This window comes from Pogoniulus pusillus, chromosome 6 (assembly GCF_015220805.1).
Source record: "Pogoniulus pusillus isolate bPogPus1 chromosome 6, bPogPus1.pri, whole genome shotgun sequence".
NCBI lineage: Eukaryota > Metazoa > Chordata > Aves > Piciformes > Lybiidae > Pogoniulus > Pogoniulus pusillus.
Window position 1 is genome coordinate 20,944,264 of NC_087269.1, and position 15,693 is coordinate 20,959,956.

A 15,693-nucleotide genomic window follows, 5' to 3' on the forward strand; every position below is an offset into this window, starting at 1 on the left:
CTGGCTACAATGTCCCTTTAGGTAGTTGTAGATAGTAGTAAGATCACCCCTGAGCCTCCTCTTCTCCAGGGTAAAATGTGAGCCAGCAGTGTGTCCAGGTGGCCAAGAAGGCCAACAGTATCCTGGCCTGTATCAGAAACAGCGTGGCCAGCATGACCAGAAGGGTGATTACCCCACTGTACTCGTCACTGGTGAGGCTGCAGCTTGAATTCTGTGTTAAATATAAGAGAGACATTGAGGTGCTAGAGCATGTCCAGAAAAGGGGAGCGAAGCTGGTGGAAGGTCTAGAGAACAAGTCTTAGAGGAGCACTGAGGGAAATGGGAGTTTTTAAGTTTGAGAAAAAGTAGGGTGAGGGGAGACCTTATTGCTCTCTACAACAACCTGAAAGGAGGTTGTAAAAAGGTGGGTGTTGGACTCTCCTTACAAGTCACAACAGATAGGAGAAGAGAAAATGGAATCAAGTTATGTCAGGGGCAGGTTTAGTTTAGACATTAAGAAAAACTGCTATACCAAATGGGTTATCAAAGACTAGAAAAAGCTGCCCAGGGAAGTGGTTGAATCACCATTCCCAGGTGTATTTAAAAGCCATCTGGAGGTGCTCATGCTCAAGGGCATGGTGTAGTAGTGATTCTGTGATTCTGTGTGTGAGTAAAAAAAGACCTCCCACAAAAACCTCCTCAACTGTGTAAAGTTTCCTTTTCCCCCTGTCCCCATGTGACTAGTGAAGAACCTCACACAGGGAATGGCTTGAAGTCTTTGACCAAGGCAATTACTGGTCCTTTCTGTGTCACCCATCTCTATCCCCATACCCACAGACTCACTGCATGTTCGCCAGTCTGACATCCACTTCCAGAGAGAAATATCTCTCCCAGGCAGTGCTCTGGGAGTCCTCTGCCCTAGGCTCTCTGCACTTCTCTTTGACTTATAGTATATTAAATACAATTTCCTCACCTTAATTTTCTGGCACAACCTTTCTTGTGAAGTTATTCTACATTTCTCGGTTACCATCTGGAGTAGGGAAACACAACTTACACTTTCACTGCACTTGCTCTATTTTTGTGTGGTTAGAAGAGAAGTCTAAGAGGTAATACCTGTAAACTTGATGTCTGTGCTGCTGGTTTCTGGAATTCTCTGAAAAAAAAAATAGCCACTGGGATGGTAAAAGAAACCCCATGTGAAAGTTTGTCTGGAAAACTGGTGAGAATAGCCAACAGTGAGTTCTCCTACAGACCTTGGCGTTGTATCATGCTAGGGTTTTCTTGCATGACATTAAGGAAATTGCTGTGGTGTCATCACAGTGAAGAATCCTCCTCCACCACCTTCTAGCACTGGCTGTGCCGCTGTGGCAGAGTCAGTTCTCAGAGCTGATATGTTTCTTTCATTTCTTCTCTTAATTTCCCAAACCATTCTGCTACCTCTGTGATTTTGTCTCTGGCAGGACTGAAGGGCATAAGTGACAGCATATATGATACCATTTGACATTGGCATCAGCAGAAGTCCCTTTTTTTTTCTCCAGATATTAAATGCACGATTTCTCATCACTTTTCCTTATCACTCAAGTTACTTGACATCAGCCAAAGTTTTGTTACTTGCCAATTGCCCTTTTTTTTCTTTCATTTAAAATGGTTGGTGAATTTTTCCACCATCATTTTTCTTTATGATAGGCACTGTTCTCAGAACACCCAAGCTGTCAACAAGTTGCATGTTTCTATGATCTTTTGCAATGATGAAAAGAACTTTTAACAGTTGTTGGACACTTTTAGTTAAGGCCCTAGCCCAAGTTTCAGCAAGTCTGAGTTCAGGTCTTGCTTGTGGTGCAGATTCTCTGGAAAGGGACAGTGGGCATTCTGCTCAGTGATGAAGGTGTTATATCTGGGGACAGCTGATAAATTTAACCCTTTGCTTCCTTATCTCTCAGGCCATCAACCTTTCAGATGGCCTGGTGTAAACCTTGGTGACTCTGCAGGAGGAGCTCCATTGCCCATGCAGGCAGGTGGGAGCAGCAGTCTCAGGAGCTCTGCTAAGCTCAGATATCTTCTTTGAAATCTGGCAGATTTCACTTTTTGTCCCTCTCTTTATGGTGATGGCACTGGGGATGAGTTTTCCCATTGTCTGGAAAACAGAAGCAACATTAATTTAAGAAAGGTGTTGGAGGTGTTTGAATGTGTCCAGAGAAGGGCAACAAGGCTGGTGAGGGGACTGGAGCACAAGCACTATGAGGAGCAGCTGAGGGAGCTGCGGTTCAGCCTGGAGAAGATGAGACTCAGGGGAGAGCCTTATTGCTCTCTACAAATACCTGAAAGGAGGTTGTAGCCAGGCAGGAGTTGGTCTCTTCTACCAGGCAACCGGTGACAGAACAAGAGGACAGAGCCTTAAAATGTGCCAGGGCAGGTTTAGGCTGGACATTAGGAAGAAGTTCTTCACAGAAAGAGTGATTGCCCATTGGAATGGGCTGCCCAGGTAGGTGGTGGAGTCACCATCCCTGGAGGTGCTTGGAAGGAGGCTGGATGAGGCACTTAGTGCCATGGTTTAGTTAATGAGATGGTGTTAGGTGATAGATTGGACTCGATGTTCTCGAAAGCCTTTTCCAACCTGGTTCATTCTGTGAGCATAGTGATTTACTGTTGGTGGAGTCTCCCTCTCTGGAGATATTCAAAACCTGCCTGGACTCATTCCTGTGTGATCTGCTATAGGTGATCCTGCTCTGGCAGGGGGGGTTGGTCTAGATGATCTTTCAAGGTCCCTTCCAGCCTCTGACATTCTGTGCGATTCTGTGAGTCACAATACAGGTTGCATGAAGGCTGTTATCAGCTTCATCTCCTTGCTCTTTGTGTGACTATACAAGCAATCTGCCATGTAGTGCTAACAACTGATGAACTCCAGCAGCCTCATCATTTTTCATCTGAGTTATCACAGAATCATAGAATCAGTCAGGGTTGGAAGGGACCACAAGGAGCATCTAGTTCCAACCCCCTTGCCATGGGCAAGAACACCCTACCCTAGATCAGGCTGGACAGAGCCTCATCCAGCCTGGCCTTAAACACCTCCAGGGACGGGGCCTCAATCACCTCCCTGGGCAACCTACTCCAGCCTCTCTCGACTCTCATGCTGAAGAACTTCCTCCTCATGTCCAGTCTGAACCTACCCATCTCCAGCTTTGCTCCATTCCTCCTAGTCCTGTCACTCCCTGATAGCCTAAAAAATCCCTCCCCAGCTTTTTTGTAGGCTCCCTTCAGATACTGAAAGGCCACAAGGTCACCTCGGACCCTTCTCTTCTCCAGGCTGAACAGCCCCAGCTCTTTCAGTCTGTCCTCACAGGAGAGGTGCTCCAGCCCTCTGATCATCCCAGTGGCCCTTCTCTGGACACACTCCAGGCGCATCCACATCATTCTTGTAACAGGGGCTCCAGAAGTGGATGCAGTACTCCAGATGGGCTCTCACCAGAGCAGAGTAGAGAGGTAGAATCACCTCCCTCGACCTGCTGGCCACACTTCTCCTGATGCAGCCCAGGATCTGGTTGGCTCTCCTGGCTGCAAGTGCACACTGCTGGCTCATGCTGAGCTTCTCATGTTCTAGATCCATTGAGTTCAAACACAAATATTTAACCAAGCTCTTTCAGCTACCTGTTGGAATGTAAAGTCCATGCTCTGGAAAGTAATTACATAGTTTCAATCTTAACTCTATGTGCTGGTTTGAGACTAATTGAAATATTCAAGTGAGGGAAATTAAATCCTTGTGAGAAGAAAGAAAAAAGAACAATATATACCCTATGTCACTCGTTCTCCTCTTCCTCCTCTTCTCCGCTTCTCAAATGAGGGTCATGGAAAAAAAGGCAAAACAAACAAATAAACCCAAACCGAAATAAAACCACACATACAAAAAAGAAAGAAAATCAAACCAACCAAACAAAAATAAAACCCAGAGCTATCCAAGGAGATTTTGCTACAGAACAACTCTGTTTAACTCACTCCAATTTTTTGCCAACATTATCCACTGCATTGTCTTTGAGCACTGGTTTTGTAGATAGGAGATACCTGACCTTTGCTAATCAGAGGTAAACACAAAAATAATGTCCTTTTATGTGGATTCTCAGTCAGAGTGAACTTAAGAGTAATTTCATGTTTCTTTCTTGTTATACAGATATTTCCCTCAGTGATACAATGAATTGGTTTTCTATTCTGGTAATATTCCCATTCAATTCCTTAAGCTGTAGTTGTTTATCACCTTCTATTCTCTACACACATGATCTCTTCCTTTGTTCATTTGTTTCTCTTCTGGGGCTTCACTAGGTCTGAATGGACATCGCTTTGGGACCACTATGTAGCTCACAAAAGCCAAATTTAAGTGGCCAAAGTGTATTTCATGCTCCTGACAGTTGAGCAGCATCAGACAGTAAGTATAATTTTGCACCCACCAACTTTTTTCCTCTCATCTTGTACCTGCTTCACTGGTTTACGGCACTACAGGTTTCCCAAAACCTGAGGTATGCTATTTAGTAATTATGTGTCTAGTTTAGGAAAGGTGTACCTGCTATTCAGGCTCTTACTCATGCCTAGTCAGTTTTAAGGAGACCTCATCCACTGGCCAACAGCAAACTTGGGTGCCTGCTGGATGTGCAGTCCCTTTCATGGCCCGTTGTACAGGGACACCTCTTCCAGGCTTTCCTGATTTGCCCTAGAAATCTTGCCATAGTTACTGTGTCAAAACATGGTCCAAGAGAGGACCACTATCTCTTTACACAAAGACACACAAAAAGGAAATAGACAGCCTAGTATCATGCCTTGTAATTGAGACTGAATGGGGAGTGAAGGAATGGCAGGAGAGGCATATTAGAGCAAAGGGACCGTAGGATCACTGGCACTTTACAGACACTATGTATGATGTACAGACAGGACTTAGCAAGAGAGTCCTTGGGTCAGCTCTTCAGTCTCAAGTGACTGAATCACTGTTTTACTCCTCTGCCAGAGAATGCACATAATTCTCACCCAGTAGGGTTCTGGATATCTGTGGGGAAGGGGAGTGGGAAGTGTAATATTTAAATTTTTACATTGCATTAAATAATATTAATTAAACAAAGTATTCTGTCAAGCTCTGTTCAGGTTGTCTTTACCTTTCATAGATCTTCATGATTTCTATGAATAGTCAACCAGTTGCAAGAAACATTGGAAAGGAGACTGCAGGTTGCTGAAGGTATTTGTGATTTGGGGAGAGCTTGTGACCATGCAAATGCTGCAGTCACTATGGTTTGTCTGGTTAAAATATCAGATCAGGGTAAACTGAGGCTATTCTTTGAAAATCTGTCTGTGTGACTCGGGTACAATTACATAATGTCATTCCAGGAATGGAGATAAAATGCCTGGGAAAAAAATGGTGTATGATGCCCTTTTGCAACCATACCAACTCCCTTCAGATACTAGAGGGGCTGGCAGATGTCAGTCTACAGGAGAGGGCAAATAAGAAGCGTTTAAGCATATACACAGCAGCTAGGCTCTAATTAGTTCTGTTGTGAGTTTGTTTAGCAGCATTACAACATGACTCCTTTTGTCCTACGTGAATGATTATCCAAAAGAACACAAGCCATGAAAGTACAGATCAGCATGCAAACATCTCTAGTTTGCTTGTTCTTATCTGGAGCAGATTAGTAAGTAATCTCATAGGTCACCAGGAATAGGAAGGTGCTATTGGCTAATTTCATCCATGTGCTTGGTATAACAGCATATAAATAAGCAGGGACTTATAGGTCCAGCCTCAGGCTCTTCCGGCACTTCCCTTCCTGAGCCCACCATGGAGCTCCTGGGAGCCACCACTGTTTTCTTGCTAGTCTGTGTCTCGTGCCTTCTCCTTGCCACATGGAGGAGCATGTCACAGAAAGGGAAGCAACCCCCAGGTCCCATTGCACTCCCCATTATTGGAAACATGCTCCAGCTGAACCCATGGAACTTGACTGCAAGCTTGACGGAGGTAAAGGACTGTCTCTCTTCTTTCCTATGATGTCTTCATTGCATATAAAACTAAGTCTAGTCTAGACTTTCTCAGCTTAATCCACAAGCTGAAATTACATTGACCAAATGTCAGATTCAATCACAAACAAAAAGGTTTCTCAAAAATACATGCTTCTGAAGTCTATGCATTTCAATAATCTATACATCTAGGTCTATACCTAAGTCTATATATTGCAAGTTAAGTCTAGATATTTACAATAATAACACCAATGACGAATGCTGTGTTGACCTCATGGTAGTACTGCAATTTGCAGTGTATTTGCCATCAAGACACTAATGTTATTGCAGTACTCACTATCCTCCTGCTGTGTCTATGCTGGCAACGCAACTTGGCCCTTTCTGAGGAGGATCCTGCTTCATTTTGCTGCTTCTGCTCCTTAGAATATCCTGCAAACAGAAGTAACAAGCAATGGGATAGAAGCAAAGCGGTTTGGAGGTGAACTGTGCTGTCCATTCCTTTCCCTGACTGTTGTCACTCATCTTGCCAAAAGAATCCTATGTGTTACAAGGCCTGGGAGGCAATAGGTGGAATGAGTTTGTCTGGTTTGCCTGTTCAGGCGCAAACACACACATACCCACATGAGCCCCTTTTTGCCTTGATGCTTGTGAACTGAGGATGATGAGCACACTCAGGCATTCTGCTATTCTGCCTTGTTCCAGAGCGCTAGGTGACTTCATTTCCCAGTATGAATGAATAAATAAATGACTATGGTTTGATCTTTAAAAGTGAACACGAGAAGAAGTGTTCCAGGTCAGAGCAAGTAGCTCAAGAACCTTGTTGTAACTGTAGCTAAAAGCTGATGCCTAGGAAAGAGTGTATGATTAGTGTGCAAGGGTTCAGTGACTCTCCTCTGATATATTTGATCCATTTCCAGAGATATGTAGCCCAGGAGATTTTAGATAGGTTGTGATATGTTTATACTTAAAAACACTTTGGGCCATTGCTTCCATACTGTATATAATTGCTTTTTGAGCCAGTGTAACTTCTTTTCCACTGTTCCTGGTACTCTTGCCAGCTCTACAAAGAACTATTTTGTTTTCTGGGATTTGGACTTGAAACCTCAACATTTCTGTTCACATCCCCTATTTCTTGTACAATTCCTTCATCCCCTAGCTGTAATTCATGTTTAAAAGATCTCTGCACTGGCTAATCAATGCAGTGTCTCAGCAACGGTGGGACAATGGCACATCACCTCTCAGACATCTCTGCTACAAATTGCTTTTCACACGAGTAATATCCAGACATGTCATTCTTCATGGTCCTCTCTCCTACAGCTCAGCAAGAAGTATGGTCCTGTCTTCACAATTAATTTAGGCCCACAAAAGATTGTGGTGCTGTACGGCTATGATGTTGTGAAAGAAGCTCTGATTGATCAGGCAGACACCTTCAGTGGAAGAGGCATTCTACCACTGGTTAAAAAACTCTTCCGTGGCACAGGTACATGCCTTCTAATGTTAACTTATGAAGCTGATGCTTTCAGTGCTCCAGGAGCATAGCTGAGAGGGCAAGGGTGGAGGGAATGGTGGATTTCATTTACTACTTTCATGCATACAAAGTAGCAATAAAAGACTAAAAGCTCAACTGATTACTTGAACTTTTGAGTAAATTGGACTCCTAGAGAACTGTTTAAGGTCCTAGGCTGGCTTCAATGAGTGTCTTTCTATTTTCATCATGCTTCAAATTCTGGCTAAAATTTTCTTCATTAAATATGCCCCTAAGATCTTAAATTCATTCCTCCTTTTATGAAAACATTGACAATATACTTACAGCTATGGAACTAGCAAAAGGTAAGTCTACAGCACAACAGACAGGCTGGCCCGTTACAAGCCACATTCAAGATTAGTCCCTGAGCAGGCCACCAGGGCAGTTCCCAGGATGGCATTTATCTGGTAAACACTACCAATTCCAGGATACTATCACACATTTTTATCAGTGTTTTTAATAACAATACACTGTGTGAGCCTGTGGCCAAGATCAATCCAGTACCAGTGTTGGCCTCTTATTTTCATCCTAACATAGCCTTTCTGCAAATAAACTTAGTTTTACTTAAAGTGCTGTGGCAAGTGGATCAGATTTGTCACCTTCAGAACTACAGAGAAGTTATGGGTTTGGGCATTTAGCAGTTTACAGCTCCACAGAGAGGAGTGTCTGTGTCTTTTCACAGTGAGTACTTACTTCATGTGTAGCTCCCATTCGGGGTAAAATAAAAAATCCTTTTCCTCACAGAAGTCTGTTTGTCCTTCCTGTGTCAGGTATTGTGACCAGCAATGGGGAGACCTGGAGGCAGCTCCGACGGTTTACACTCACAACCCTGCGAGATTTTGGGATGGGGAAGAAGAGCATTGAGGAGCGAATCCAGGAGGAAGCCCATTTTTTGGTGGAGAGGATCAGGAACACAAATGGTAGGATATGGGTCTCATGCCTGCTAGGACACGCTGTGTATTTGCAACAAGACAGTGAGAGCTATAGGGCTGTTTCACCAAATCTACAGCCCAAGAAGTGAGAATGTGCTTCCTATTTCTGCTCCCTAACCCAACAGTCAAAGTTATCACTTCTGAGAGTGGTCGGTTAAAGGCACTGTGGCTGCAAGGAGTGATAAGTACAGGAGCCTGGTGTTGGAAATCATCCTTTAACCAGTTCTGCTTGAGGAACAAGACAGTAAGTGGCAAAGGGAATGTCCTGATGCCAAAGCTAAGACTTTGGTGGAATTCAACCATAGAGACAGGGCTAAGCACTGCCACGTACTTCTGTGCTTCATCTCCTGCAGCTTGAAATAAATGGGCCCTGGAAAAGTGGGTGAACAGAGAAATAATTTACAGATATTTGGGTTTATCTCCAGTCCACCTGAACACCAAATAATGCCTCCCAGTGCTGGTGGGACCATACGATGGGACCAAGGATTATAAACAGCTTTGGAAGTCAGGGCATACGGTAACCCCCATAGTTGCAACCTATAAAAGCATCTTTCTAGTAGTATATGAGAATGTTACTTCTAAGCGCTTCCCTTAAAAGTGGCACAGTATAACTTCCTTTCCATGTTCCAGCCTTAAGCGTGGGCTTATTCTGCTAGGAGGAAATAGAAGATGGATCTAAAATAGTGCTGAAGCATCACTGTTTTCCATGAGTCACTAGAAAATTCAGTCTGGCTTCCTAGATAACCATTCTTCCAACCAATCAGAGGAAAACTCTCTCTCTTACCTGCGTTGCTCTCCTCCGTTCACTAGCATGATAGTGTTGTAGTTCCTATGCCCTACTGCAAGTCTCCCTCTCCAGCTCACCTTTTTATGGCATCTTTTATGGTGTATTAAAAGGCTTTGTAAGCAATCTACATATAATCAAAAAGTACAATTAATGCATAGAATAAATAGTTAGGAGTTGTAGTCTACTAAGCTCAGCATTACTATACTCGCTGCCTCTGAGGAGACATCTGCTGAGTCTTCAATGGCCAGGGAGCCATCAGTTGGACAGAGAAGGGATTGTGCCATTACTCCTTAAAACAAGCTAGTCCTCAATGCTGACAAGTTACCACTTTGTGACTCCTTGTTTTTCTTCTAGGAATTTATACCTTTCTGTGTTGTTATTTCTTATATTGAAACCCTGAGATGCATCCTGTCGCTGTCTGGAATAATACCTTTTCTTTCTTTCTAGGTCAATTTTTGCTTTTTTCCCCTCATGCTAAAGGAGGTTTGCTTACAGTCATTCAAACCTTTAGGAGAGGGTTAGCCAGCTGAGGTTGTGCTAATACAGCTCATAAACAGGTGTAATAACCAAGTGGCATGGCTCAGGCAAAGTCTTTATGGTTGAACTGGGTTTCAGTGGGAATCTTTAGGCCATTTCTAACAGTCTATAAGGCAAACAGGCATGTGTGAGCTGGAGAGGAACAAAGGTGCTCAGAGCAGTGTTCTGCTGAGAACAGGACAAAAGAGATACTTAAAGCATTCATACACAGAAAATTAGCTCTCTTTAGATAGGTAAGAATAAATTGGGTAGGCTGTTCACCATCCTTTCAACAGAGTGCAAAACTCCATATCTCAAGAGCTGTAAAGCTTGTATCGTCAGAAGAGGGGATGACGCCTGAAATATTGCAAGAAAAATATCCTTTTTGTTGTTGCAGAGCGACCCTTCAACCCTGGCAACTACCTAGTCCATGCTGTTTCCAATATCATCTGCTCTGTCATCTTTGGGGATCGGTTTGACTACGAGGACAAGAAATTTCTAACTTTAATTGATTTGCTAGATGAAAACAACAAGCTCCAGCTCTCTGTACACCCACAGGTATGTAGAATATTATTTAATTAATAATTTTGTTAATAAACTATTTTATTAATGAGCATTTATTAATGTTATTGATTTTTAACTCGAGTGGATTTTTATGAACTTTGGAGACATTTTATGAAATCCCCAAAGGCAGATAGATAAACAATTCCCATTGTTTTTTCTTAACCTTATGGAACTGCCAATGTATAGCGGAAAGACATCACTGTAGAAGTTGTTCAAAGGAAGTCTATCCCTGAATGCAGTAAAAATGTAAAGGCATTAAAATCTAGTTGAATAATAACACAAATCAGCATCCACAACAATCTGAATGTGCTTTTCCACAAATTTATTTTTGCAGATATACAATTTCTTCCCAACTCTCATGGACCACTTACCTGGGCCTCATCAGAGACTGATAGAAAATATTGAAACAATTAATGACTTTGTTTTAGACATCGTAGCACAACACCAGAAAACCCTGGATCCCACTTGTCCTCGAGATTTTATTGATGCTTTCCTTAACAAAATGGAACAGGTAATGTGAGAACAAGAGATTTGTTGGACTATAAGAAAAATCACTGCTTGAATCCCAGCTTCTTTTCAGTTGTGGCAGGGCACAGTTGTGGGTGTTTTTGCAAATACAGAGGGCAACTTTCATTTCTTGGCACATCAATTTCATTCTTATCTCCCCATTTTCTTACTGAAGATTTTTAAACACAGAATTAACAGCTCTAGCCCAAGTTAGGAAAGCTGAAGACCAGTCTGGTTGACATAATTTAACACTCCTACTACGTTAAAGAAGCTTCACAGTATTATTTAGTAAAAGTAACATAAATGCTGGGATTCTGAATCTCCTTAACTTTGTCATTGAAAACATCCTGTCTTCCAGGAGAAAGGAAAAGCTCATTCAGAATTCACCATTGAGACCTTGAGCAGAACCACAATTGACTTGTTCTTTGCGGGAACAGGGACTACCAGCATCACCCTGAGATTTGGAATTGTGATCCTCCAGAAATACCCAGAGATAGTAGGTAATACAAGAGGAAATAAACAACTGAAAACTTTTTAATAGGTCATAGGATCAGTTTGGACAATTCCTGTTACTACCACATGTAGCACTGGTCTGCTAACTAAGGAAACCTATTTGCAGTGTGGAAATGTGTATTGGTCTTAGGGACCAATACAACTCACAGGAAGATGTTAGTGCTAAGTACATTCATATATACCTGATGCATTAAAAGCAAATGGGGAGAGGTTCAGGTGAACAGATGGGGGATCTGTCCATTCAACACTTATTTGTTTGTTTCCTAATAGAGAAAGTTCAAAAAGAGATTGACTCTGTAATTGGCCGAGATCGAAGTCCCTCTATGGCAGACCGGAGTCGGATGCCCTACACAGATGCTGTGGTCCATGAAATCCAAAGATTCATTGATTTCCTTCCAATTAATGTCCCACATGCTGTGACCAAAGACACCAAGTTCAGAGGCTATTTCATCCCCAAGGTCTGTTCCACTGTGTCTGAGAAAGATCACAATCTCTTGAAAACAATGCTGAGTGCTATTCCCCTTATTTTTGTTTGTTAGTTTGTTTTAAACTTTATTTATTTTCAAAAACACTGGAATGTGATATAGAATTGGAATAATTCTGCTTAGAAGGGGATTCCAGAAGTTATTGAGTCCAATCCCCCTTTTATTTGACCAAAACAAAACAAAAACCCACAAAAAGCAACTATACTTCATCCTCTATGGGAAGAGGGAAAGGGAGCTTGCTTTTTTTTTTTTTTTAATGTAAATGTAAGCAAAGTTCTACTTTATTTGGAAGCAATATGAAAAAATTCTCTAATCAGACTAATGAAAATTCATTTTAAAGGATCTTTGCCATATCAAAGGTACACATTTTTATTCATGAACTGCTCATTTTAAACTGATTAAACTTTGACTACCCTCCTATTCAGCTCTGAGAACTTCTTAATGTCATTTTTGGTGCAGCAAGCCTCCATTTTAACTTTCTTCTCCTCTCTTTGTTAATTCAGGACACTATGATATTCCCTATGCTGCATCCTGTCCTACATGACAGCAAGGAATTTCCAAATCCAGAAAAATTTGATCCAGGACATTTCTTGAACGCAGATGGTACCTTTAAAAAGAGTGACTATTTCATGCCATTTTCTGCAGGTAAGACCTCTTTCTCTCTCAGATCCTAGGCCTATCTTGTTCTAGGACCTCTCTGAAGATTTTAGTGGCTCCATCACCACAGTCTGTACAAGTCATGTCTGGTGAGGTGCTAATTACCTCTGGGCACCTGTAACCCCTGCAGTAGAGTTTCACTTGACTTCCTCTTGTAATAATCACAGAAGTTCCACAAATGCTTTTGAAAAGATGCATGAAGTGCGACTCAGTCGTGCAACTTCTCTCTGCCCAAATTTACCCTCAAATAGCCACAAAAGCAAAATATAAGAAGTAGAAGCCTTCAAACTGCCTTTGCCCACTGAGCACTCCCATTGTTACAGACACTTAGCCCCTAGTTTCACTCATTTCCTTCCCCGAAATGCGGCAGGGCTGCCTGTCCATTCTGGGACATCTGAACTTTGGTGGGACAGAGGTTAAAATCAGTAAAACACTACAGCCACCTCACCTTTTCATTTTTGCTTGCAGGAAAACGTGTCTGTGCAGGAGAAGGTCTGGCCCGGATGGAGTTATTCATATTTTTGACAGCCATCCTGCAGAACTTCACTTTGAAATCTGCTGTAGATTGCAAGGACGTTGACCTTTCCCCTGTAATCACCAGTCTTGCAAATATGCCCCGATCTTATGATGTCTCTTTTCTTCCACGTTAGACAAGTGAAGACAGTTGCCACCTGCCAACCTCATGAACGTTCTGGTCAAATGGCAGCCATTTCACAATCTGTTGAGACTGAAACACTCAGATCATTTGCTAGATACTTCATGGAAAGACAATTGATGGTACCTTCATAATCTCCACAGCCAGCTCTCAACAGAGACAGAATAGGCAAATTGCACAGAGAAGGAGACAGTTCCCTGTACAAAATTATACAGGCTCTCTGCACCTACCTCACTTAGATCAAATTCCTATCTGGCTCTTGACATACTCATATGTCAGTGATTGCAGACTAGTGCTCTTAGAGCCCTCTTGCTGGCGTACCCTATCACCCCATCTCATCAGGAACAGGCAATTGTACCCCAGGGTTTACACAGACTCTGCTTGAGGCACCTCTCTCCTCTGTATTTTCAGTTTGTTTGTGATCTGTTTGTAAAGGTAAGCATAAACCAGTGGGTTTGTTGGAGGTTTTTTTTGTTGTTAGGTGATCATCTACTGTATTTTTGCCCCAATACTTATTGTGTCCTATGGTGGGAATGGATTTTAGTGATGAATGGGCAGATGTCCTGCGTGACTGTAATGAAGGTTTGTGAAATTAAAATTTATATTGTAAAATAAAGTAGTAGTCCACTGAATTGCTGTTTTTCTAATATCCTAGAAGAACATTTTTCAGTGAAAAGCCTGCCTACAGAAAGCTTATACTCCCAGATGTCTCCCAAGGCTTGTACATGTCTGACAATTTGTTTCAGCCATCTATATGAAATGTATTACAGCCTGAACACTCAGCTAGCCAATGACTTACGAAAGTACCACTCTCAGGAGAAGACTGTATTGACCCTACAAGACCTACAGAACCCCAACTGTAGTTCCAGATGTGTCCATTGTGGCAGAAGAGGACAAATTAAATAATACTGGAATTTCCCCAGTGCCATTCACTAGATGAACAGCAGCTCACATTTTCCTATTATTTTATGATGCACATAAAGTTCATTAAAGAGAAAAAAAAGCTTACATGAGTTGTCGAGCATACACATACAGATGCAGGACTGGCATTCCCCAACTTGATCACATTCTCTGGAATGGATAATTTGTAGTGATTACAGCAAAGACAGAAGGCTCAATCTGTGCTACATGGAAAAAGGCAACAACTCTATTAGCACATCAGTAACTGTTTATGTGAAACAGACACAACTTCTTTCCTTTCCAAGTATTAATAATCTAGATATGCTGTGAAGTGTAGCATGGCTTTGCAAAGGCAAAAGCCACAAATGCCACAGAGCCATGGAAATATGAAGAAAGACATATGGTACATATTACTATGTGCCAAAGCAGATCACTACTACACATTTTCTCACCAGATAAAAAGAAAGCACACCACACTTCCTTTTCAGCTGTGCCATGACTAAATCAAATGGCTTTAGAATCACTTTCCTGTTCCAGATGTATTCCTCCATGCTGAAAAGTCAAGGTGGCAATCAGTGCAAATCAGCAAGAAAAGCCCTTTAGCTCCAAAGACCTCACTACGAAATGCACTGAGCTTTGAGTTTAGAAGAGGTCTAAAGCTGTGTCCTAGAAGGATCACTCTGTGACACCTGTGGTACAAAAAGTTGTATTTAAAGAACAAATATATTAAAACAGTGGCTTTATCCACAGCTGTCAATGTTCTAAGTCATTCTCACAGTTACAATCTCAAAGACATATTTTGACCACTTGGGATGTCATTGCTCCCTTTATAACTTATACAGTAGCATGTTAAACTATTTGTGACTGGCAAGAGACCTAAGAGTTGAAAGTGGCTCTGTATCATATAGAATAAACAAGGTTCACCAGTGCTGCATTATCCTGAAGACAAAGCTCTCTGTTGGGTTACCGATTAACAGTTGTCAGATCAAGCCGATCACAGAATTGGTGGCAAAGGGCAGATGATGTATTTTACTGCCTAGCTTGTTGCATCTGATTTCTGTTCCAGCTGTCTCCCTGCCCCAGCTTCCTGATGTATTTCATTGCAGCTGTCTGAAATACTACTTGAAAAATAAAGGAAAAATGACAAAACCCTGCACAAGGGGATTAATTCCCTGAAAACTATGACCTTTAGACCCTCCTGTCTTGTGTTCATACACTGCAACAAAACAACAAGCTCTGAGAGCCATACAGGTTAATCCGAACTCTCTTCATAGGCAACAGAACATGATAACCTCTAGAGACAGAATAAAATGAGTGTACATGCTGCAGTTTAGAAGCATGAGTAACCAGGATGGGCAGCTGAGCTTCAGCAAGGCTTTAGGTTGCACAGTCCAGGGACCATTAGTTGTAAGGAATTTCCTTCCATCAGCTTTTGCAATTCTGGATTAAATTTAGCCTTTATATTCAGGTAAGACAGAGATGCTTCCCTGCCATAATTCCCAGCTTAAATGCTTTTAAGTATGTTATGAAGCAGCCCTTTTAAATCTGAACAGCCATTCACTTTTATCACATTGATTCTCATTTTCACTATATTCCAAAATGAGGACAATTTCTACTAACTTAGTTCTATTACTTTATATGGAGTTCTGACTATATTGCATTGCTCTCTTTAACTATTCCCTATACAGTAC

At 41.9% G+C, this 15,693-nt stretch overlaps 1 protein-coding gene across 2 annotated transcripts; it reads left to right on the forward strand.

The window, feature by feature from the left end:
* Window positions 1-5,785: 5,785 nt before the first annotated feature.
* On the forward strand, window positions 5,786-13,734 carry LOC135176501 (cytochrome P450 2H1-like). 2 transcript variants are annotated; one of them, XM_064145638.1, is made up of 9 exons: window positions 5,786-5,962; window positions 7,279-7,441; window positions 8,257-8,406; window positions 10,119-10,279; window positions 10,620-10,796; window positions 11,151-11,292; window positions 11,576-11,763; window positions 12,294-12,435; window positions 12,916-13,734. In XM_064145638.1, exons 1-9 carry the CDS (start codon window positions 5,786-5,788, stop codon window positions 13,095-13,097), a joined length of 1,482 nt encoding a protein of 493 aa, XP_064001708.1. In that variant the 3' UTR covers window positions 13,098-13,734. The 2 variants fall into 2 exon arrangements, with proteins under 2 accessions (XP_064001708.1, XP_064001709.1); XM_064145639.1 differs by lacking the exon at window positions 10,620-10,796.
* Window positions 13,735-15,693: the final 1,959 nt, after the last annotated feature.

Bases quoted from the DNA above. Each gene is read 5' to 3' on its own strand.
- LOC135176501 (XM_064145638.1), top strand. From the start codon at position 5,786: ATGGAGCTCCTGGGAGCCACCACTGTTTTCTTGCTAGTCTGTGTCTCG. The intron at 5,963-7,278 runs GTAAAGGACTGT...TCTCTCCTACAG, and splicing joins TGACTGCAAGCTTGACGGAG to CTCAGCAAGAAGTATGGTCC. The intron at 7,442-8,256 runs GTACATGCCTTC...TTCCTGTGTCAG, and splicing joins AAAACTCTTCCGTGGCACAG to GTATTGTGACCAGCAATGGG.